The sequence below is a fragment of the Narcine bancroftii genome, chromosome 7 (genome assembly GCF_036971445.1).
Source record: "Narcine bancroftii isolate sNarBan1 chromosome 7, sNarBan1.hap1, whole genome shotgun sequence".
In the NCBI taxonomy this organism is placed as follows: Eukaryota; Metazoa; Chordata; class Chondrichthyes; order Torpediniformes; family Narcinidae; genus Narcine; species Narcine bancroftii.
Window position 1 is genome coordinate 170,446,856 of NC_091475.1, and position 25,660 is coordinate 170,472,515.

General features: G+C 37.7%; 2 protein-coding genes across 2 annotated transcripts in view; one reads left to right on the top strand and one right to left on the bottom strand.

The window, feature by feature from the left end:
• Positions 1 to 19,601, top strand: part of acat1 (acetyl-CoA acetyltransferase 1) — a 37,508-nt gene extending 17,907 nt beyond the window's left edge. The window contains exons 5-12 of the mRNA XM_069891286.1: positions 145 to 245; positions 521 to 664; positions 5,393 to 5,543; positions 10,214 to 10,309; positions 16,447 to 16,560; positions 17,435 to 17,499; positions 18,166 to 18,323; positions 19,136 to 19,601. Of these exons, the coding sequence (XP_069747387.1) occupies positions 145 to 245; positions 521 to 664; positions 5,393 to 5,543; positions 10,214 to 10,309; positions 16,447 to 16,560; positions 17,435 to 17,499; positions 18,166 to 18,323; positions 19,136 to 19,256 (950 nt within the window). The 3' untranslated portion in view covers positions 19,257 to 19,601. The remainder of the gene's footprint in view (positions 1 to 144; positions 246 to 520; positions 665 to 5,392; positions 5,544 to 10,213; positions 10,310 to 16,446; positions 16,561 to 17,434; positions 17,500 to 18,165; positions 18,324 to 19,135) is intronic.
• A 776-nt stretch (positions 19,602 to 20,377) lies between these two features.
• npat (nuclear protein, ataxia-telangiectasia locus) overlaps positions 20,378 to 25,660 on the bottom strand; it is a 56,854-nt gene continuing 51,571 nt past the window's right edge. Inside the window, exons 16-18 of the mRNA XM_069891277.1 lie at positions 24,374 to 24,446; positions 21,587 to 22,700; positions 20,378 to 20,819 (exon numbers count right to left, since the gene is read on the bottom strand). Of these exons, the coding sequence (XP_069747378.1) occupies positions 20,733 to 20,819; positions 21,587 to 22,700; positions 24,374 to 24,446 (1,274 nt within the window). The 3' untranslated portion in view covers positions 20,378 to 20,732. The remainder of the gene's footprint in view (positions 20,820 to 21,586; positions 22,701 to 24,373; positions 24,447 to 25,660) is intronic.

A 25,660-nucleotide genomic window follows, 5' to 3' on the forward strand; every position in this document is an offset into this window, starting at 1 on the left:
ACAATATGGGTCAGATTTCTGGCTTGGGTGATATCTGCCATGTGTGTAATCATCATTGTAATTTTGTGGCAAAGTTATTATTATAAGTTCTAGATCATACAAAAATTCTAAATGACGATTGACATACAATATTTCTTGGTAAAGGCTTACCAGTCTGCACACCTGCAACAACTGTCAACAAAGTTTGTGCATCTGGAATGAAATCGATCATGCTGGCAGCACAGAGTCTTATGTGTGGACATCAGGTATTACTGTTTGTTGCATTAATAAAGATGTTTTATTTTTATTTTGTTGTACTGATTCCTTGTTGATATAAAATCTAATTTCTTCTGTGTGCAATTGCTCAAGGTGTCTATTTTCCAAATAAGATTACACTGCAAAAGTAGTAACATATCTGGAAGCTCAATGGGAAGAATGTCAAAACGTATTTATGCTCAAAGGAAGGTGAAATCCATCTTTTGAAGTTAATCCACTGTTATTGATTTGTTCTTTAATGTCAATATTTTTTTCTACAACTCAGGATGTAATGGTTGCTGGTGGTATGGAGAGCATGTCTAATGTGCCATATGTAATGGGTAGAGAAACACCAGCTTACGGTGGTGTAAAGTTGGAGGACTTGATTGTAAAGGATGGATTAACAGATGTCTACAACAAAATTCATATGGCAAGTATTAATCTTCCTATAAACCTGTTCCTTTGCAGTGCTTTGATTCTATTATTTTTTTTCTAGATACCCTTTGAAGGACATGATGAATCATTTTATTCAGCCTTGCTCGTCTGTCTGGCAGATACTTCTATCGTACTGTTGGTTCGGAAGTTCCAGAATTTAGATCAAGGGTTAATGAGACAACATAAAACCATAGACTACTACAGCACTGAAACAGGCCCTTTTGCCCATCTGGGCCATGCCAAATTATTATTCCGCTTAGTCTCATTGACCTGGACCTTAGCCCTCCATACCTCTTCCTTAAAATTTTTTACGAAGCATAAAAAAAACTCAACCTACAACAAACAAAAATCACCCTCCTCCCCCCATCCCCCTCTCTACCAACCTATCTCATCCCAAACCCCCCCCACCATCCTTCGGAGCATTAAATTTTTTTTTCGGGTATTTAAAATTAACTGTTCGTGCCAACTCTGTACATATCATTTACTTACGATCAATAGCTATATGTTTCAAATACAAACTCCACATTTTAACAAAAAAAAGAATAATTATTTTGCAAATTATGTTATTTTTTCCAAATATAAACATGATTGTAATTCATTATGCCATCTTTGTATGTTCAACTCTACCTCATTTTTCCATGTAATAGCTATACATTTTCTTGCTACTGCTAACCCTAATCGCATAAAAGCCAGTTCTGGTTTGTCCGCTCACAACCCCGCAATTACTACATCCATATAACCTAATAAACACATAATTGGATCCAATCGCAAATCAATTTTGAATAAATCTCTCAAAAATTTTATAATTTTTTCCCAAAAAGGCTCAGCTTTCCTACATGTCCAAACAATGCATAAAGGTATCTATCTGTTCCCCACATCTAAAACACAAATCTGACAAACTAAATCCATATTTCTTCAACTTTTCAGGAGTTAAATACAATTGGTGAATAAAATTATAATTAACCATATTGTATCTCACATTGAGTAATTAAATGTCAAAATCAAGCCTTTATTCGCTACTTCAGCTGGGAGCACGTTCCACGCTTTCACCACTCTCTACATGAAGAAGTGCTCCCTAATTTTTCCCTAAACATCTCACCTTTAATCCATAACTCATGTCTTCTAGTTCTTGTCTCACCTAATCTCAGTGGAAAAAGCCTGCTTGCATTTACTCCATCTATGTCCCCCTCATAATTTTATCTACCTTTATCAAATATCCCCTCCATACACTCCAGAGAATAAAGTCCTAACCTGTTTAACTTTTCCCTGTAACCCCCAAGTACATCTTCTCTGTCCTCTTTCAATTTTAATATTTCCTGTAGTTAGGTGTCCAAAGCATCAGACAGTACTCCAAATTTGGCCTCACCTATGTCTTGTACAACTTTTCACCATAACTTCCCAACTCAATACTTTGATTATGAAAGCTGATGTGCCAAAAGCTCTCTTTACGACACTATCAACTTGTGATGCAACTTTCAGGGAATTCTGTATCTGTATTCCCAGATCCTTCTATTTTACTGGATTCCTCAGTGCCCTACCCTTTACTATGTATGTCTTACCTTGGTTAGTCCTCTGAAAATGCAACACCTTGTACTTGCCCACATTAAACTCCATCTGCCATTTTTCCAGCTGGCCCAGATCCTGCTGTAAGGTTTGAAAGCCTTCTTTGCTGTCCACTGCACTTCCAAATTTTGTGTCACTTGCAAACTTGCTGATCAAATTAGATGACAAACAGCACTGGATCCAGCACCAATCCCTGAGGTACACTACTTGTGATGAGACTAAATTCATGAAGGCAATCATCTCTGGGGTTTTTGCTCACAAAACCAATATTTAAACCAATTTACAACCTCATCCTGAAAACTGAGTGAACCTTCTTGACCAACCTCCCATGTTGAAAAGCAAACTAAAGCTGATATAGACAACATTCACAGCCTTTCCTTCATCAACTTTCCTGGTAAAATGGTTGGAAAATTCTAAGAGTGGTTAAACATGACTTTGTCAGTTTTTATGTACTTTAAGCACATTTCTTGGATCTGTAAAAGGATTTCCCTGCATTCATGTCCATATGCTGATTAATACGGCCTAGCTTTTAACCTAATACATTTTTCAAGGGAATTGCAAAATAAAAAAATAATGAAGGAGTGGCTAGAATCAAGAGTTGGAGGAAATCTCAATCAGTATGAAGGGGTTGTATATGGACATGCCAATAGCCAGTGTAAGCTAGAGGAATAAATAGGCAGGTAGATTATGGAAAGATGTTAAAACAGGGTAGTTGTCATTGGTGTTTCATCTTGTATTCGTATGTGTGAGTTTTTAGGCAACACATGGATGAAGGAAGAGGTTCTTTATTTTAAAGTTGATAGAAACAGCACCATGAGGCTGCAAGCATCCATTACAGATCCTGCATACTGTGTCTTTGTATAACTCTGCAATTTTAACTAACACCAAGAACTTACATTTTCATTTGTGACAGAGTAGATAGATAAGTTTTTGGGAGATAAATTTGGAAAGGTTTGTTAGGGTAGGTCATATACAAACACTTTAAAACAGATCTTATTTAAAATACTGGAGCTCTACCCCATGCAAGATATGTTGGGGCCAGTCGTCTTTGCAAGAGCTTTGGAGAGTGACCAAGAGACTTCACTAATGGATTGTTGTTTACAAAAAGGCAACAAATGAAAGATCTTGTTGGAGCTGCTGTTTGTATGGAGCTGTTCTAAGAGGGTCGTGGGGTTTTGCAAGCAAAGAGGTTTTCTATCAGAGAGAGAGAGAGACAGAGATAATTTCTACATTGTTACACCCAGCAACAGCAACTGGGACTGGAACAGGACAAGCTGGCAAGCTTGGGGGAAAACCCCATGTGGAAGACAGGTTGGAAGTGCTTGATTCAGCCTGGTCAAAGCCCTTGTGGTTCATGCGAGAGGAGAGGACTGGCTGTCTAATGTTTCACTTGGAATAAGAGAAACAAAAAGGCACTCTGTGGTAACTTGAAAGAAAGTGGTTATTATCTGGAGAACTCTGAGGGGGCAAGTTTCATTAGCAAGACACTGAAGTGGCTGGGTGTCCATTGTACAACAAATCTCTCTCTGAAAACTGACAAGAACCTTCCTGAGCGGTAACCATTTACCTTTCAAGCACCAAAGCCTGATGAACTTTATAAATGTTAAATTCTGTGCAGAGTATAAGAATTACCTGCAGCCAGTGAACTTGGATGAATGAAAAGTGAGATTGGACTGAACCAAATAACTTTTCTGAACTTTACACACATTACATACACGTGCGCTTAGAATTAGAAGACGGTTAAGTTAGGTTAGTAAGTCAATAGTGATAAGTTAAAATGTGGTTCTGTTTTCATGTTTAAAGATAATTAAAAGCAAATTTTGTTTAAGCATTCTTCAAGGCTATGAAGAAATCATATGGGGAAGGTATGAACTAAAGTGCTTTTTAAAAAAAAAACAAATGGCTGCCTCTTGTGCTATTCCAATCTGGTTTAGAAAAGAAACAGATTGAAAAGAAGCCAAAAAAGTAGAGTAGAAAGAAATTGAAGAATATATGTTACAGGGCTGGTAAAGTGCGTTGAAAAATGGCAGATGGAATTTAATGCAGACAAAAGTGAGTGTTGCATTTTGGAAGGACAGACTAAGAAAGGACATACACAATAAATGGTAGGGCACTGTGGAGTGTGGTCGAACAGAGGGATCTGGAAATACAGATACATAATTTCCTGAAAGTGGTGTCACAGGTGGATAGGGTTGTAAAGAAAGCTTTTGGCATATTGGCCTTCATAAATCAAAGTATAGGAGTTATGTTAAAGTTGTATAAAACATTGATGAGGCCAATTTTGTGTGCAGTTTTGGTCACCTAACTACAGGAAGGATTTCAATAAGAAAGAAAGAGTGCAGAGAAGATTTACTGGGATGTTGCCTGGACTTCATGGACTGAGTTACAGGGAGAGGTTAAACAAGTTGGTACTTTATTCCCTGGAGCACAGAAGAATGGGGGGTGATTCGATAGAGGTATTTAAAATTATGAGGGAGATAGAGTAAATGTAGATAGGTTTTTTCCATTTAGGGTGGGAGAGATTCAAACCAGAGGACATGTGTTAAGGGTGAAAGGGGAAAAGTTTAGAGGGAGCATGAATCAGAACTTTTTCACTCAGAGTGGTGGGAGTGTGGAATGAGCTACAAACTGAAGTGGTAGATGTTGCTCAATTTTTACATTTAAGGAAAATTTAGACAGGTATACAGATGGGAGAGGTATAGAGGACCATTGACTGAATTCAGGTCAGAGGGACTAGGCAAGAAAAAGTTGTTTGGCACAGACCTGAGGGGGCATAGTGGCCTGTTTCTGTGCTGTAATTGTTCTATGGTTCACTGGAAATGGCTTGTGTTGGAAGATAGAACAGTACAGCACAGGAACAGGGCTTCAGCCCAAGTATTCCTTGCAATTGATGAATATCACTCAATATTTATGTGTCTATGTAGAAAGAAACCTCATAAACGCTACTATTGTATCTGCTTCTACACTACTCCTGGCAGCCTGTTCCAGGCATATATATTTTAAAAAAATGAATAACTAAAAAAAATTCCCTATACATATTGAATGTAAATATTGACCTGTGGGTAAGTAAAATGGCTTCTGGTGTGAATGAGCTATACTTCCAATTGATTGGAGTCATAATCTATTAACATGCTTTTTATTGAATTCTGATTTATTACAGGGGAACTGTGCTGAGAATACGGCAAGCAAGTTTAACATCTCACGTGAAGAACAAGACTTGTATGCAGTTGGTTCGTATACTAGAAGCAAGGCATCTTGGGATTCAAAACTCATGGCAAAAGAAGTGGTTCCAGTCAATGTACCTCAGAGAGGTATTTGTGAAGTCTATTGGTTTTCATTCTGTATTTTCACTTTATTCATTGTGTCCCTCTCATTGCAAATTCTTTCTTGTATTCTACCCTCCAAGATATTCAATCCAGCACTGCATTTTTAAAAATAATTTTTCAAAATTAGTTTTTTCCAACTAGACTAATATAGTTGTTCTGAGTTTCTTGATTTCATACATTTATGTTGATTTTGATATTCCTTATCCTTTGTTGTGCAGCGTTTATTTTACTTATTTCTTGTTTTATTTGGAATTCACAAAACACAATATTCTCCAAAGAAACTGGCTCCCATATGTAAAAGGGTAGCATAAATCAGTTTTCTATCTAATGACATGCAAGTGCATTTGGGGAGATTCATTTCCAGAATTTCATGGTTGATGAACAACCTTGAGGCATTTTTTATGCTGAGTAAGTCAAGTCTATTGTCATCTGATTGTACAAGTACTAACTTATGAAACAATGTTCTCTAGTCCTCGGTGCAAAAGCATGCAGACACAGAACCAGACGTTACATTCATACAGACCAATAATACATTTTATCTTTATAAATAAATATTGTTTTGTACAAATGAGAGTCTCGGATGGTTAATGTGAGCAGTTTCTTTGGTCACTCAGCATTCTCACTGCCTGTGGGAAGAAGCTCTTCCTCAGTCTGGTGGTGGTGGCTGTGATACTATACTCCTGTATCTCTTTCCCCACCAGGAACAACTGAAGGATGCTGTGTGCAGGGTGGAAGGGATCTCTTCAGACAGTGATCCCGGTAGATCACATCGATTGAGGGGGGAAGGGAACAATTGTCTGGGGTGAAATGTGGATCTTTTACATATCAGATCACCAACCACACCTCTCCACTCTGAACAACCGTCTTATTCATACTATTAAGTATATGAACAGATTTTCATTTTGTTCTTTTAAAGTATGAAGTATTTATGCTTGCATAGGATATATGGCAGAAACAAACCATCGGGTCAAGTGTTCATGCCCTTCTCAAGCCTCTTTTCATCCTCAAAATCTATCATCTAAACCTGTTTGTGTTTTCAAATATGCATGTTTATTTCTGTTCTTCCCCCTTCCTACACACCCTTTCCCTTTCTGGTTCCATCCTCTTCCACACTCATATCACAAACGGGGCTTTTTCTCTGATCATTCTGGGTCTGCAGCAGTGCCTCTGTTTCCACGGCTTCAGCAGTACCTCCATCTTTTTCATTCACTCTGAAGTAAACTTGAGTGTTTGGTCACCTTGTTTCTTACTAACCCACAATATCCCTTTATTCCTCTGCTCCAGTCAGGGGAAGAAGAGGTGGGTGCCTGGAATGCACTGCCAGGGGTAGTGGCTGATACAATAGGGGTGTTTAAAAGACTCTGGGATAAGCTCATGGATACAAGAAAAATGGAAGGTTATTGGCTGTGAGGGAGGGATGGGGTTGATTGATTGTGGAGTAGGTTTGTAGAGGTCTGCATATTGTGGGCTGAACAACAGTACTGGGCTGTACTGTTCTATGGACATAACAATAAATGAACTGGGACCTAATAAAATTAAAAACTGGAAGTTCTATTGCTAAAATTGTAATGAATGTTGAGATTTTGCATATACCTCTGGCCACCATGTTTTTTAGTGATAGAAGGAAAGGATGAACAGACTGGGCTTTTTTTAATGTAATACAGTTAATGGGTTATCTAATTGAGGTCTCTAATACAAGAAGTGTTTATGATGGTTAAAGATACTATTTTTCCACTTGGATTAAACCTGAGTGCATGTCTTTCCTTTTTAATGGCTGCTAATATGGTCTCCCATGAAATCCAGTGGAGAATTCAGAAACAACTTGCTCAGAGTGGTGAGAACATAGCAGTCACCATCACAGGGTTGTCTAATGTAAATCATACAGATGCAGTTGAAGAAGGGTTAGACAAGAATATGAAGTTGTAGTGAATAGAGTGTTATAATGATGGATTTAGATGACAAAAGATGAGGGAAACTTGAGTGGAACTTAAGTGGCAATATGGAGTGGTCAGTCCAAGTGGCCCATTTCTGTTCTAAGGCTAGCTATTCATTTTTGGAGTTTTATAAGTGTTCACTTGGTTCTTTCTTTTCAACATACTTTTTTCTTTGCATAATTTTTAAGTTTTACATTGACTATATCATTGCATACAGGTACGTCCATCTGCACGTACAACAGAATTTAAAAAAAAATGTAAAAAATAAAATTTACCAAGTTTATATTCTATTTGACAGACTATAACAGAGATACAAGGCATGTAAGAGCCAAAATGTATGTACTTCCCTTGTTAATTGGGGTCCTTAGGCTGGACGTGGCCATCTTGATTCCTGTACGCATGCGGGAATCTTGTCGCAATTTATGAGGTCTAAAAGCAGTCAGGCAAAGTGTAGAATTCTTCAAGGTTTTAACTTTCTTTGCAAACAAAGGCTGAGGCAATCAAAAGAACGAACTATCACTTGACTTTCCACCGAACACAGTACACAGCCTCTTTTTATATTGTATTCCTAACTTAATTACATTTCTGCAATTAATCATTCATAACCAAATCTTTCATCAGTATGTCATTTCTTGAATTGCCATAATCATTTTCCACCTATCATGTTTTGATTCATGGAGTTTAATCATATCCTGCTTCCTTATCCTTGACTTATTCTTATTATCCTGCTACCGTTATCTTCTGTTCATTTACTGTGGCCTTGTGTAGTAAATACAAAATGGACTACCACCTTTATAACATAGTGTGTGTAAATTGTTACTTTGTAGCATAGTGTGTATAAATTGTTACATAGTAAATGTAATGATGAATACATAGTAAATCTAGTACATAGTAAATTGTTATAGTAATAGATCAACGAATACACAATAACCAGTACACAGTTCGTGTGGTTCACTTTCCATAGTCTGTGGTTGTCGCATGCATGGTGGGTTTGCGTATTGGACTTTGGCGCGAGAGTTAAAGGTGCAAGCTTAACTCTCTTGCATGCACCAACTGAACTCCAATATGTAAACCCACCACACATGCGACAACCAAAAATTTATATGTGCGCACAGGAATCAAGATGGCCGCGACAAATTGGACCCGACTAACAATGCAAGTTTGGACCAGAATGTGAAAAGATTCACCAAGGTTGATCGACAAATTAAGTTGTTATTGTCAAATCTATGATGAAAAAAGATTTGATTAAAAAGTTTGGTACTCCATGCGCGTGGGCAAAATTCTGACTTGTGTCCATTTCAAGATACAACCGATCCTTTGGTTCCAATTACAGTTTTAAGTCAGGAAGTACCTGTGTTTTGTTTTCCTAAGTCCTATTCTTAGCCTATTAGCTTGTCTGATGCCCTGTTATGATGGTTTAACATATTGTCATAGTTGCCCAAAAATTTCCATGTTTACTTTGAGCTCCTTTACTAAATGCCGAAATGAATTCTTTTTTAGGCTTTTTGCAAAATGGGTTAGAAAAGAGTACCATTTGACTTAATAGGAAAAAAAGAAACCAATTTCCCTTAATTATGTATGTATCATTAACTAAATGTCACTGTGACGGAGGTGTTTTGGGAAGGATTATTAGAGCAGGTTGCACACAAACATTTTAAAACACAGAATATTTGCAGGACTTTTGCAGAGTGCTTTTTGCAAAAAGAGCAACAAAGTTGCAGCATGCAGCTTGCCTGGGAGAGCATGTGATTTTTGCAGGCAGAAAGAGAACAGTTTTACTCTCAGAGAGGGAGGGTGTGAAACAGAGAAAGGAGACAGAAATCAGTTCCAGAAGGACAAAGCTGGCAAACTTTTGGAAGACTGCCTGGTCAAAGGAGAAGACTGGCTGTCTTAAAGGTGTCCTGAAAGAAGGAAGATCATCTGGAGAACCCTGAAGGGGGAAAAGTTTTGTCAGCAAGACTGATTAAACAGGAATCAGGTGCGGATGTCCTGGAACAAAAGGAATCTCTCTCTGAAGACCAACAAGAACCCTCCAGAGTGGTAACCATTTGCCTGTTAAGCACCAAAGACTGGTGAACTTTGTTAATGCTAACTTCTGTGCACAGCACAAGAATTGCCTGCAACCAGTGAGATTGGACTGATCCAAAGAACTTTTCTAATCTTAAATATACATTACACACACCTGTGCTTGGTATTAGAGGGGGAATTAAGTAGGTTAGGTAGGTTAAGTAATAAGTTAAAGGTTAATTCTGTTTTCTTGTTCAGTTATAATTAAAAACTACTTTTGTTTAAGTAACCCTGTGTTGTGGTGCATATCTATTGCTGCTGGTTTTGGGGGTCCTCTGGACTCTGTAACAGTCACACTCAAAGTTGTTTCTACAAAATTGCTGTCAATTTCTGCTCAAGGGATAGAGATTCTGATCTAACTATAGCGGAGGTGGCCAACCTTTTAATTTTACATTTTTAATTTAGACATACAGCACAGTAACAGGCCATTTTGGCCTATGTGTCCATGGTGCCCAATTAACCTACACACCTGGTACGTACACGTGGCCTGAAATTAAAGATTAAAAATTAAAAGGTTGGCTACCCCTGAACTATAGCATTAGCAGTGAAAATGTACATGCCAGATTAAGTTTAAAACAGAGGTCCTTTGTCATATTGTGAGCAGGGATGGCAAGTTGAGCCTTTACAAATGGATATAATCTGTTCTTGGTTTAGGTAAACCAGATCTTGTGATCAATGAAGATGAAGAGTACAAACGTGTTGACTTCACTAAAGTTCCAAAAATCAAACCTGTTTTCCAGAAAGAAAATGGTAAGACAACCTCAGCAGTTTGCTATACTTATCAGAATATAAATGTTCTCAAATGTGCTACGTCATATAAAGATTTTTTTTAAAATTGGAAATTGATAGAATAAAAAAGGGCTGCAAAATGGCTGACGTGTGTGAGGTGCAACACTTTTTGCAGGGATTTGCACTTTTGGATGACCAACCAACATAGGATGTGCATGGTAAATGGTAGGGCACTGAGGAGTGCAGTAGAAGTCTAGAGTCCAGAGGCATCTGGAAACACAGATACAAAATTCCCAAAGTGACATCACAGGTAGATGGGATTGTAAAGAGAGTTTTTGGCATACTGGCCTTCATAAATCAAAGTATTGAGTATAGGAGTTTGGTTGTGATGGTGAAATTGAATAGGACATTGATGAGGCCAGATTTAGAGTCTTATGTGAAGATAACAATAAGATTGAAAGTGTAGAGATTTACAATGATGTTGAAATGAGCCACAGAAAAAACTTAAACAGGCCAGGACCTTATTCCCTGGAGTACAGAAGGATGAAGAGGGATTTGATAGAGGTGGTCGACAAAATTATGGGTATAGATAGAGTAAATGCAAGCAATCTTTTTCCCACTGAAGTTAGGTGAAATGAGAACTAGAGGATGTGGGTTAATGGTGAAAAAGTTGAAATGTTTAAGGGACCTTCTTCACACAGAGACTGGTGAGAGTACGGAATGAGTTACCAGCTGAAATGGTGAACACTACCTCTATTTTGAAATTTACCGTATTTGATGGCATATCAAACCCACTGCCATATAAGGACCCCCCTCTCCCCCATTTTAGCAGGAAATTTTAGGAAAAAATTGTTTTAGTGTATTTACAGGTAAAACTTGGACAAAACATGCAAATAGGACAATGGTAAAAATCACTTTAATATTACTGTTGTAATTAACAAGAGAAAATCTTTTATAAAAACATTAAAACAAATAAATATCATAAACAAAAACACAATAAAAGGTTTGTGAAACTTCGCTTTAATCATGTTCAAAGCCTGAACATTCATCTGTCTCAAAAGCCTAAAAACTCATCAATTTTACTACTGGTAACACTGTCTTCAAATAATGCATAGTCTTCAGTGCCATCAAAGGCATTACTAATTCCACTCTTCTTAAAACCCTAACAATTCCAGCTCTTACATTTTCCCAAGATGTCTTCACCCACTCATACACCTGTGTAATGGTAGGATGTTTCACTCTTCCTGCTTGTGTTAGTTTACGATCATTTTCTCCCATCCATTTGGTCCAGCGCCCCCTTGTGCTATTTTTAAATGGCTTTTTTTTTTCTTTTTCTTTGGCTTGGCTTCGCAGACGAAGATTTATGGAGGGGGTAAAAAGTCCACGTCAGCTGCAGGCTCGTTTGTGGCTGACAAGTCCGATGCGGGACAGGCAGACACGATTGCAGCGGTTGCAGGGGAAAATTGGTTGGTTGGTGTTATCAGCCCACTGGCGGTGGTCAATGTGGCAGGCACCAAGAGATTTCTTTAGGCAGTCCTTGTACCTTTTCTTTGGTGCACCTCTGTCACGGTGGCCAGTGGAGAGCTCGCCATATAACACGATCTTGGGAAGGCGATGGTCCTCCATTCTGGAGACGTGACCCATCCAGCGCAGCTGGATCTTCAGCAGCGTGGACTCGATGCTGTCGACCTCTGCCATCTCGAGTACTTCGACGTTAGGGATGTAAGCGCTCCAATGGATGTTGAGGATGGAGCGGAGACAACGCTGGTGGAAGCGTTCTAGGAGCCGTAGGTGGTGCCGGTAGAGGACCCATGATTCGGAGCCGAACAGGAGTGTGGGTATGACAACGGCTCTGTATACGCTTATCTTTGTGAGGTTTTTCAGTTGGTTGTTTTTCCAGACTCTTTTGTGTAGTCTTCCAAAGGCGCTATTTGCCTTGGCGAGTCTGTTGTCTATCTCATTGTCGAGCAGGAAAGGGCTTTGGCAAATACTAGAGCGCATCGGATGTCCCCCAAAGTTCCTCAACATGATTATCCAACTCCACGAAAACCAACAAGGTCGGGTCAGATACAGCAATGAGCTCTCTGAACCCTTCTCCATTAACAATGGCGTGAAGCAAGGCTGTGTTCTCGCACCAACCCTCTTTTCAATCTTCTTCAGCATGATGCTGAACCAAGCCATGAAAGACCCCAACAATGAAGATGCTGTTTACATCCGGTACCGCACGGATGGCAGTCTCTTCAATCTGAGGCGCCTGCAAGCTCACACCAAGACACAAGAGAAACTTGTCCATGAACTACTCTTTGCAGACGATGCCGCTTTAGTTGCCCATTCAGAGCCAGCTCTTCAGCGCTTGACGTCCTGCTTTGCGGAAACTGCCAAAATGTTTGGCCTGGAAGTCAGCCTGAAGAAAACTGAGGTCCTCCATCAGCCAGCTCCCCACCATGACGACCAGCCCCCCCACATCTCCATCGGGCACACAAAACTCAAAACGGTCAACCAGTTTACCTATCTCGGCTGCACCATTTCATCAGATGCAAGGATCGACAATGAGAAATGGCTTTTTTATACACACATCTAAAGGCTACAATTAGCTCGTCAGACCACCAGGAATAACAGCTACCTGGATTTTCAGTTTTCCCTCCTTTTTTTGAATGGCTTCAGTTCTGTGTGCCCTGAACTGATCCCAGACCAGAAGCGCAGGTTTTTTTTAAAGAGTCCACTGGGATGCCTTTGCCATATTTTCTGTAACCATAATTTGATTCCAGCTTCGTCCATCTAGTTTTTTGGATGAACAGGAACAAACACACTGTGTGGTATTTTTTTTTCTTTGGGGTGAGTCTTTCTTTAAAATATTGCAAATGATGGCAGTTTTGTGCCAACAGCGCAACAAGCCGACAAGTGTGTCATGAACAGTGGTTTTTACTACGATAGTTTTAGCCCCTTTGACATTTTCAATTTTGTTGGGGGGGGGGTTAGATCAAATGTTACTGGAACTTCACGTTCCCTATGTGACTCAGTTCAAAACATTTTTTTTCGTGCAGCATTTATTACAAATTTATGAAATTATGATATTTTTTCTTCATAATCCACTGGCATTTTCTGTGCAATGGATGTTTTTGTCTGCATTGATAAACTGTGCCTGCTTTTGTTCTTATCCTATTCTCCTGGCCTCTTGGTAGAAATGTATTTCCCTGAATTAACACCCAGTTTTTTTAACTCTTCCTCAAGTTGTGGCTTATGTGAGGCTGGACATCAAAGAATGCATGTACTATATTTGCAGCGCTCCCAAAACTTTAGCTGGCGCTCTATTACCGTGCTCCTTAACATATGTTATGACTTTTAGTTTGTAGACAGTGATGTAGCTTGAGTGCTTTCCTCCTGTTGCCACCTTGCAACAAAAGTCTCCACCACGTTTGTATTTTGGTTTGCAAGATGATAGCACAAAATGTCACCTTTGCATAAAAGTGGGGGTGGTGGTTTTAGAGTGAAACTTTTTTAGGAAAAAAATAGGGTGCTTGTATGCCATCAAATATGGTAATTGGATAGGATAGGATTATGAACGGTATGGATAGGATAGCTGTAGGAAGGTTTTTTGAGATGGCCGGGGAAACTAAAAGAGGACACAGTCTCAAGATTTGGGGGAGTAGATTTAGGACAGAGATGAGGAAAAATAGTTTTTCCCAGAGAGTAGTGAATGTTTGGAATTCTCTAAGCAGGGAAGTGGTTGAGGCTGCCTCATTAAACATATTTAAAATTCAGTTAGATAAATTTTTACATGATAGAGGAATTAGGGGATATGGGGAGAAGGCAGGTAGGTGGAGTTAGGTCATAAATTAGATCAGCCATGATCGTATTGAATGGCGGAGCAGGCTCGATGGGCCATTTTTGCCCTACTCCTGTTCCTACTTCCTATGTTCCTATGATAGGTGCATAGATGGGAGGGTTATGAGGGACTATGTTCCAGGTACAGGTCAATGGGTTGACCGAAGGGACTGTTTCTGAGTTGTGTTCGATGGTTCTAAAACCTTGCAATTTATTTCAAAATAGATTATCTTGAAAAATAATTTCAGTGGTTGAAGATTCAAAGCTCATCAGTGTATTTAAGGCAGACATTGATTAGCCAGGGCATCAAAGGTTATAGGGAGAAGGCTTGGCAGTGGGGGTGAGTAGGAAAATGGATCAGCTCGTGATTAAATGATTTTTCCCATGATCATTGCCACCAGCTATTTGCATTTGTTTATTTAATTTTGCCTACAAAATGGCCTGCTTCTGAATAAATCACAACTTATGACACATTTGAGATGAATTATAATTTTTCTTTGAACTTTAAATTTCAGGCAAGCTTTATCAAAATATCCAAGCACTGATGTAAATGGTGATTATTTACAGTTGAAATGCAATTGTAATTTAATTTCGGTTTGATCTTCAGTTTTGTATTCATTAGAAAAAGTTGCTTTCTATTAATATCATACAAATGTCAACATCAATATCTAAAAATATAGATTAATCTTTTGTTTCTGCCGTACAATATTATCACTATGTTGATTTGTTGTAATGAACTTTGGTGTATTCTAGAGTGTGAAAGATCCTAGATTAACAAGTCTTCAAAATTTTTTATTCATTGTGTGAAATTTAAGTCTAAATTTCAATTTGCTTTGCATGCAAGATTGAAAATTCATCTTAAAGCCAGCAAAAAGCATTCTTACCTCAGGCAGAAGTTTGTGAAGGTCTGTGAGAGTGAAAGTATTCTTCCAAACCTGGATTTAACAAGCAAGACAAAATAGTTCTCTTATCACTTCTATCTGTTATCCAAGATTTACAAGCAGGACTACCCTGGGAGGCCAGCTGTTTATCCCTGCTCTTGACCCAGAGCACGTATCACATATGCTTCAAAACCCTTGTTCCTTCTTGTCCAGTTCCTTCCCACACATCGGAAATACCATGCAGGTTTTCATATTTTTGAAAATATCCAATTCCCTGTCTTTCACTGCCTCATCTTCACTACGGTCGAGCAATCCCTTTACACATCAATTTCCTACCAGGAAGGCCTCAGGGCACTCTGCTTCTTTCTTGAATGTAGATCCATTAAATCCCTATCTACCAACATTCCCCTGAGCTTGGCAAAACTTGTTCAAATCCATTCACCTTCTCCCAATTTCTCCACATCCATGGTATTGCCTGCCAGTTTTTGTTGGATATTTGGAACAGTCCCTTTTCCAATCATACTTCAATACCACTCCCCAACTTTTTCTCCTTGCATCAATAACTGCTTTGGAGCTGTCTGTTGAACCCATGCATAACTCAAAAGATTTATTGCCATCTTCTGACTTTCCTTCAAATTTACTTGGGAGTATTTCTGTCACTTCTCTCTCCAGGTCCAGCTCTCTGTCTCAAACTCAGGAGATAGATTATTCAGACTTACACAAATTTACTGACTCCCAAAGCTACCTGGACTATATTTCTTCCAATGTTCTCTCTTGTTAAAATGCTATCCCTTTCTCAATTTATCCACCTCCTCCTTACCTGTTATGGGGATAAAGCTTTCCACTCCAGGACACCCAAAATAACCTTTCAAGAAACATGCTTCCACCATGTCGCCATTGATAAAGCAGTTAACTGTATTCCTTCATTTTGCACATTCTCTCACCCCCAAAACAATGTTTCCTTGGTTTTCAATTTTTTTTCACCCCATCATCCTGCACATCATTCTTTGATATTACTGCCAACTTCAATGTGATCACACCACCAGCTGCATCTACCCCTTCTCACTCCTTTCTGCTTTTCACAGGGAACATTCTCTCCTGGTTTACTCTTCCCTCTCCATTCACCCTTCCTTCTGCAACCCCTCCTTCTCTCCACACCCCCCCCCTTCCCCCAGCATTTCCCTGCTGCACGTGCAAAATTTGCCTTTCACCCACCCCTTGTCACATCTATCCAAGGGTATAAAACTGATTTTCCAGTTTAGGCAGAATTTCACATGCACTTCGCCCAACTAATCTGGATTCAGCACAATCTGTAAAATTGGGCGACTGCTTTGAGCACTGGCTCTGTCCTTGGGAGCAAGCAGGTTGCCTAACCAGCTTGTTTAAAAGGCGGCAAAAAAGCTGTAGCCACTGATTTAAAACTGAAGATTGATTTAAAGGTTTTTTTTTCAGGTACAATCACAGCAGCCAATGCAAGCACCATAAATGATGGAGCTGCTGCATTAGTATTAATGACTGTAGAGGCAGCTAAAAAACTAAATGTGACTGCAATGGCACGAATTGTAGGTATGTGAAATTCTGATATTTATTAACACAAAATGTCATTAGGGATTACAGTGGATCTATTCAATCTATAGTATCTGTTGGCAACATTATAAAGTTAGAGAACACAATATTGCAGGAGGGAAAATTATTTATACTTGGCTGTTGAAGACTACAATTATTCCATTTGATTTGAAGCCAGAAAAGCAGAATTAGGATTGCAACAAACCTTGCCACTATTTGCTTATACCTCCAGTTCTAAACCATGAGGAATATCAGGTGGCATGCCTTTATGTATTTTTATTCTTAATTTATACAAGGATGGGGAAGGGAGAAGGTAGCATGTTATCCAATACTAATTCACTACCTCAACATGAAATACCAAGGAATTGAAGTTTCTCCAGTCTTTCAACTAGTAAAGAAATAAAACCGCAGATATTGGAAATCTGAAACAAAAATGAAGTGCTCAAAAATACATAGGTCAACCAGCATTCTGTAGAGAGAAAAACTTAACATTTCAGGTTGAAGTCCTTTCATCAATGATTGCTTTCCTCCTCCCCGACAGCTGCCTGATCTGCTAAGTCTTTCCAGCATAGCTAATCAATGATAGACAAGATGGATTTAAATTTGCTTTGGTAATTAAGCATATTGAGTTGAATTTAAAAATCTACCATTTTTATTGGACTAGAAAAATGTAAAATGCTGTCCAATTGACAAATTTTGCATGGATTTATATTACAGAATTGGGAAATGAAAGCACAATAATAAACTTAGTTTATACCAGATTACTTTAGGAACTTTGTACTAGAACAAAAAAATTAACATAATTTTATTGATAATCTATATTTTTTTCAAACTATTTATTTTTTGTAATATTTGTTCTATTATTATAATACAGCATTTGGGGATGCTGCAGTTGATCCAATCGACTTTCCAATTGCCCCTGCTTTGGCTGTACCAAAGGTACTTGTATAAAGTAAATCTAAATTTCTTTTTGTGGGGGGAGGTGGAGAAATGCAAGAAAAACAATCCAGGCAGCACACAATATTATACTGAGAACTAGCAATTGAAATACAGCTGAGTGATTGCATTAAAGTTGACTGCTCTGAGTTTGGCTGTGAGTATCTGATCTTCACATGAAGGCATCTGTTCTAATTTCAGAATTCTTGATGCACATTGTATGGCTGGTATAAATAAAAATCGCATTGAAGAAGTGAGTAGTATTTCAAGGCAGCTCCAATGGAGAGAGTTACTTTCTAGAATAGATCAGTAATAGTTCCCAAAATACAATTTTTAGTGTGAAAACCAGTATGAACTTGTATTTTTAAAATCTAATCTGTAACATTTTATTAGAAATTAACATTATATACCTAGCAATAATATATAACTATAGCTAGTGAGCTAAGATCAGGATCATGATGGAATAATCTCCACCTGCAGCTCAACATAATTGGCTTGGAATTCACAGCAGAGTTTTATGCCAAACAAAAATAGGAGCCATACAGAAGCCAACATTAATATCAAAAGATTATTCAGTAAGTGCATTAGTTTTTGTGCATAATTAAAATGGCTGAATCCACTGATAATGTGTAATGGTTTCCTCCCCCACCCCCCCCCCCCCCCAATCAGCTTCTGGCAACATCAGGCATTAAGAAGGAAGATATTGCAATGTGGGAGATTAATGAAGCATTTAGTGTTGTTGTTCTAGCAAACATCAAAATGTTGGACATTGATCCTCAAAGAGTTAATATCAATGGTGGAGCAGTATCTCTGGGCCACCCCATTGGGTAAGTGGAAACCCCAAACTTAAAATTCTTATCAGCTTTCAAAAAGATTTGAGAAGTTTATGGTATGGTGACCTTTGACTGGGGACCAGGCAATTTAATTTTATATGTATTGTCTTTTTGTCTGCAATTCTCTTTTTTGCCACATTACTTTGAAATGTCTCAATGCTGAGCCAAATCTTAGTGTTAGTAGAAGCTCTGGCTTCCGCCCCCATCTCAAGTAGATTAAAGGCAATGCATTCTTTTCTTCAGATTAGCACATTTAATAATCACAAAATACAAGATGTATTTGTACTGAATCCAATTTTTTTTAGTCAGACATGCTGGAATATGGTTGGGCATGTTATGAAAAGTAGACCATTTATCCCCCAAGGCTTCCTGACACAATATCCAGTTCTTATTGCACAATCATCTTTTTTTAAACATTCCAATTCATTTTCATTTTTTATTAATAATTTATGGAGTAACTTTAATACTCATTTTTTTTTAAAGTAATCCACTTGTTGATTTTCAATAGACTATCTTTAATTCTGTGTCTAAATACACAGTGAGAAAAATGCTTGGAGAACAGCTGGGATACTTCCTGTTTTGATTGTTCAATGTCGTCTCATTCAGCTCAGTTCATAACCTAAGGAATTGCAGTTTCACATTGGCAACAAATAATAATTGTGCAATCTCCGAAATTCTAATCCCAACCTTGGTGATTTGAATTTATCCAAAGATTTTCTAGCCTTTTTACTATTGCTTCTTCATTGTTATGTAGGAAGAATATTTTGTTTAATGTAATCATTTATTCTGACCACTTTTAATTTTAGGATGTCTGGGGCCAGAATTGTTGGGCACATGACTTACAATCTAAAGCCTGGAGAATATGGCCTAGCTGGAATTTGTAATGGAGGCGGAGGTGCTTCTTCAATACTTATTCAAAGACTCTAAAATGCTGACCCTCGTATATGCCATTTGCAATTCAGGAGCCAAGCTCCCATCCATTGAACAATTTTTGCAGCGGTGTCACAACAACGTTGGTATTCTATTGTTCAAACATGTTACTGATTTTTAAAGATAATCTTGTCAGCAAAATATTTAAATATACTTCAGCTATTCCATCAAAGCATAATATCCCACTCAAACATCACTGTGGCATTTTATAATTATTTTCTGAAACCAAATAGACATGAAGTGGATACTAGTAATCTGTGTGAAAAAAATTACAATTGTGAAAAGAAATTGAGCCTAATTGTACAGTTCAATTTCCTATTAATAAATTATATGCAAACAGAAGTGATTATTAATTTTCTTATGGTCAATAATTGTGCAATGCTTTTACAAATGTTTAAATGGAAAAATGTAATTGTTCACTTTTTCTGGTGATTCATTTTTTAAAAGTAGTAAAGATCTTCACCATGGTGGAAATTCTTGTAACAGATGCATGGAGCAAACATTTCTCAGGTAAATTTGGGAAATGGATTGCAGGGAAGGTTGGAACAAGAGGGCATGAGTTATGGGTAAGGGGGCAAAACTTTAGGAGAAATATTAGAGGATGCTTTTTAACTCAGCGAGTGGTGGCAGAATGGAATGATCTTCCAAATTAGATAGTTGCAGCAGAGTCCCTTCTCTCATTTAAGAGAAGGTTGGATGTGTACACATGGAGGTGAGGGGGTTGGAGGGTTATGGGCGGAGATCGGGAGGGTTGAACTAGTGGAGTTGTTCTCGCGGATTCGAAGGGCCAACATGGCCTGTTTCCGCGCTGTAAATGGTTATATGGTTAATACAACCAACTCTGGTACACATTTGAAAAGTAGCTTGCTTTTAATTCTACTGTTACCTATTTTCTCAGAATTGTTATATCCTGACTAATGTGTTTGCCTAGATAGGAAACTTAATCAAAATCCTACCATAATTAAAACAGCTAGATCTTAATCCCCTTCTAAAGTAAAAGGCTAAGGGGGATCTCTGCCACTAATAAAGAGTGAAGGATCGGAACAGGTGTTTATGCCATCAAATTTCTTTAAACCATTTTAGCATTGATATTTCTGAAATGACACAAGACAAGGAAATCTGGAGACATTAAGGTAACTGAAATTCCTTAATGTAGTTTTATGATTACAATTCAAATCTTTACAGTATTTACACAGACAGCATTAAACAATATTAATTTAGAATATACAATAAATTCTAAACAAGCATGTATAGGGAAAGGTTAATTATCACTTTCTATCATACTTGCTCTTTAACTACTCAGTGCCTAATATAATTTCAATGTAATTTAAGTGCTGATACTTTAATTCCTGTAGAATTTTGTCTGTCAATAACATAATATCAGGTATTCTGAGAACTTAGCAAACCAAGAGTAGAATGCAAGAGTTGTCTTATTCTTCAGATGAAGTTAAGACTATATTGAATTATGTACAATCATTCATCATATTGCAGTGAACTCAAAAATTTATCTACATCCATTTCAACAGGAAAAGAGTCGAGATGTTTCTTTCTCTTGTGTTTCTGGAAGATAAAACATTTTAAAGTCATTTTTTTGGCAATTTTTAGACCAAGTAATTTACAAATCAAGGTGTTGCTTAATTAAGGCCGCAGATATTTACAACACTAGTAGAACTAAAATTAAAAGATATTTATGCAGATTCTTGAATAGCAAATATTTAGAGGGTGTGGCAAAACACAGGCAAATGGGACTTGCTGAGATGGGCCAAAGGGCCATTTCTGTGCTTTACAGCTGACCAAATCTAGAACTGAATCTCAGCTAAATGAAACGGCAGATTGGACAGGGTCAGGAAAGAACTTCAAATTCTAAAGACCTCAATTAAACTCACTCCTCTTTGCTTCAGAAAACAAAAACAGCCTTGCCAGACTTTCATATCGACAATTCTCCTAAATCCACACCATTTCTGTAGTCTGTGACAGGAACTAGCTGAAGGCAGAACCCTTCATGTTTAAAAATACATGGATGAAACCTGTAACCTACATTTCAATGTGAACCAATTAATATTTTAGACCTGCCCTTTCTTATTTTTGCTGCCCAAACTAAACAAGAAGCCATCTTACCGTAAAAATCTTATCGGTTCTGCTAGCTTTCTCCAGTGATGTACTTACTTACTGTTGTACTTGTAAATATCTTAGTATCTTAACATTTATTCTGCATTTCTTTTTCATAAAAAGTATTACTTCACACTTTTCTGGATTTAATTCTCAATGTTCTAATACTTGTTGATAAGCTATCTCTACAATCACAGGTGCAGAGCTACAAAACTTACATGTGATTTTGACCTCTTTTTCCTTCCAGGAGAATTTGAATTCTGAAGGTCAGTCTTGCTGGATAAAGACTGCTGTCTATATTCTTCCTCTCGTTCTTCTAGCTTTCGTTTCTTTGCCTGGCTAAGTGGTGATCTGATTTGACGTGTATTATCTTTCAGAGGTGTTGTGCCATTAGTCCTTGCAATTGCTGCCCTTGAGAGAATCATAAGTGTGTGGGCAGCCATACTAACACTATTTTCACTTCCCGTTTCACTTGCAGGGCTACATGTTGGTATATCTGGGGTTGTTGGAGGTATCATCACTCTGGGCGATATTCTTTCATCTCCAAGTCCTTTATTTTGTGGAGTCTGTTGAACTTCTGAGCAATCATCCTGGCCTTCATGTGCAACAGAGCCTGGTGTCCTGGGCAAAGATAGGTCACCACTGACAGCTTGTTTTGGGATGGGGCTTTGCCGTTGCATGTCTTGGAGCATTTCAGCCGCCTGTTTGGTCAGTGTGCATGTCAAACTAAAAGTGTCATTTTTATCTATATTCTTTTTAGAAGTAATTTCTTGGGAGACTGCATGAGTTGTGTTTACCTTCTTACATTCTTGATGAGACTCTGGAATTTTGCTTACACTGGCCTTAGGGACAACATCTGTTTGAGAATTAGGTCTTTCACTTTGAGTACATTTTTTTTGGACTTGTGACGTTTCTCTACTTCTCTGTCTAACTTGGTCCCCGAGTGCTTCATTTTCCTTATTTGCTGTTGCTTTCAGGAATGAATCATATGGTGGTCCAGAAGATGAACTTTTATTCTTCTCTGACTTCTGCATTTCTCTCCCTTTATTAACTCCAGCATCTGTCCTTTCAGATCGTTCCTTGTTTTGGAAAATAAATAATCGGTCTGGCTGACCTTTGTTATCTACACAATTTTCTTTTATTTCATGATTGGGGTTTGATTCTGTTATTGGTTGGTTTGATTCTGTTGTAGGTGCTTGATCAAAGCAAAGCACTCGTCTATGGTGCTGAGCTTTCACTTTTGAGCTTGATGCATTAGGTATTTCCACTGGTTGTTCTCTTGCTTTCCCTATTTGGTCTGTGGGAAGTACATTCTGATCTGAATTTTCATTCCTAGAAAATAAAGTTTACATTATATAATTAATGGGGTTTTTAAAAAAAAATCAAAGATGAGTCATAAAGCCAAAATAATTTGGTCTGCTTCACATTTATCCACTTGTGAAAAATTTAAGGCAGAAATCATTATCCTATGAATCTCATTTATGGAGTGGTTCAAAATAAAAGGAAAAATAAATATGGATATTGGTGGTATGTGTACAGGCTACTGTAATAAACATTTACCATTGATCAAAAACAGCTTACACTAAAATTTTGAATGCAATGAATTAAGTATATTTATTACTCTGCATTTTTCTAGCAATTCTATAACAGTACATAAAACTGAAAAGTACAATTATGATGTAGTGTGTGTTATCCAATTAAATGATTTTAATTTAACTTGCTCATATTGCTTTCAGCTGGCCAACAGCAGTGGTACGACTGAATAATAGATTTGAAACTATCAGTACTTTTAAATGCTGAACTGCATTTGTCATACAGTTACTTAAAATATTATTCTCCCCATTAAAAAAAACAATTACTCCCAATGCCTCTCATTAATACAATTTTGTTTTTGTGAAACGTGTAAATAGCCAAGAACATCTGTGGAGAGGTGTGGTGCCTCAAGATTTCCAACAAACCGAATTCTACCTCTCCCTTCACTGCTTTTCCTACAACTGAGGATGTTGAGAAAAATAACTTGTTTACATCTATTGATTTATGGAGCTCCAATATCAATTATTCTGAACCAGAAAGGTGTTTTAATGCAAGAGAAATGGAATAATTTCAGATTAAATAAATCTCATCTGTCAGGTAGAAATTAAAAATAACTTTGCTCTTTGCTAATATTTATCTTCCAGAAACCCAAAATCTCCTATAATGGCTTATACATTTCCCACAAGCTTTCAAATCATGCTTAATTTAAGTGGCTTTGTTTTGTAGCTCCTTATATACTTGGAAATTATTAAAAATGACCTAGTGTTTTAAAGCATTTGTATGCATCCATAGAATGCAAACTATAGCACAGTATTTTGGACAGTGCTTTTACACAGATCTTAATAAACAAGCAATATATTAGAGAGACACAAATCATCAATGTGTAATTTCCAACTCATAAATCTTCAGAGAATCCTGAAAAATATGAAGTGTTAAAAATAGTGTGCGTAGAGCTGCAATTGGATAGGAAAGCAAAAAAAAATCAGTGTGGATGGAAGAGATTTCAGAAACTATTTGCACATTATTGTACCTTTTAAAAATACACAATCAAATACAGGCTAGAAAGGCACTATAAATTCATAAAACAAAATGTGCCCAATGAGATTTGGCATCTGAATTAGTTAAAGGTACATACCTGGAACATGAATTAACTGCCCTATCTCTTTACATAAATAATTAGATTCTACACTTCCAGTCTTACAATGTGTAAAGGTATTAACATCGAATGATTGGTTACTATTCTGTCCAAAACTCTCCGACTTCCAACTATTCAGTATGTTAGTTAAATTAATGATCAGTGAGTAAAGTTTAAAAACTTGAGAACTTCAACCGCGATCACACTTCGTCATGGGAAAAAGTGAGTACAAGATTCTATTTGGAACTGATCAAATGAAACTCCAGAGTAAAGGATATACATAGAAATAATCAATATGAACAGCCATACAGACCAACTACAAAAAATTTGATATTACCTTTGGGGCTGCATTGCATTTTGTGTTATTGATGAATCTATTGAAATGAAAGTGCCAATAACAGATGATGGTCCTAGAAAACAACAAAAAAGATAAGAACACAAGGAATAGGAGCAAGCCATCAGGACATTGAGCCTGCTCCACCATTCAATAAGATTGTGGCAGATCTGGCTGCAGACTCAGCTCCACCTGCTAATTTGTGCACGATTTTAAAACGGTCTTAAATATATTCAATGAGGCAGCCCCTGCTTCTTGCTTCAGCAGAGAATTCCCCAGATTTGCTATTTGGAAAATCAGACCCTCTTCTGTTCTAAATGTTCTCCCCTGAATCTTGTTCTAGTCTCATCTACTAAATTTAGCCTCACAAAATATCTTATACAACACATCCCAAATCCTGTACTCATTACTAACCATATAAAGATTTATGAAGGCCAATATACAAAAAATAACTTGCTCCATGACCCTAACTATCCTATTGTGTTCTTCCTCCCAAAGTGCAACACCTCGCACTTGTCTACTTTAAATTTCATCTGCTATTTTGCATCTGTTTTTACAGCTGGCCCAGATTCCTTTGTAAACATTTTTTCATTGTCATCTAATTTGCTATATCATTATCAAGATCATGACACAGATGGCAAACAACAATGGATCCAGCATTGATCCCTGAGGCACACCAGTCAGAGATGCAATCATCTACTACCACTCTCTGGCTTCTCCAACAAAGCCAATGTCTAAACTAATGTAGAACCTCATCTTGGATACCAAGCGAATGAACCTTCTTGCTCAACCTCTCATGCAGGATTTTGTCAAAGGCTTCACAAAAGCCATGTAGACAATATCTACCATGTTTCTTCAACTTAAGATTGTGTGTGGTAGGTCATGTCTAACCAATCAGTTCCTGTTTATCAAAGTACTTGTCTATACTGTCTCATCAGATACTTTCCAATAAATTACCCACTGATGTCAGACTCACCGGCTTATAATTACGGGATAATTCTTAAAGCCTTTCTTATACTACAGAACATTAGCTCTCTTCCAATCCTCTGGCATCTTACCCATGGCTAAGAATGTTTCAAATACTTCTGCTAGGGCCCCTGGAATTTCTGTACTAACCTCCCCCAAGGTTTAAGGTGTTCGATAGACACCATTACGTGTAAGCAATGACATGGGGAACTGATGGAGACTGAACTCTTCATAGTAATGCTTGTAGTCTTCTTTGGCTTGGCTTCGCAGACGAAGATTTATGGAGGAGTAATGTCCACGTCAGCTGCAGGCTCGTTTGTGGCT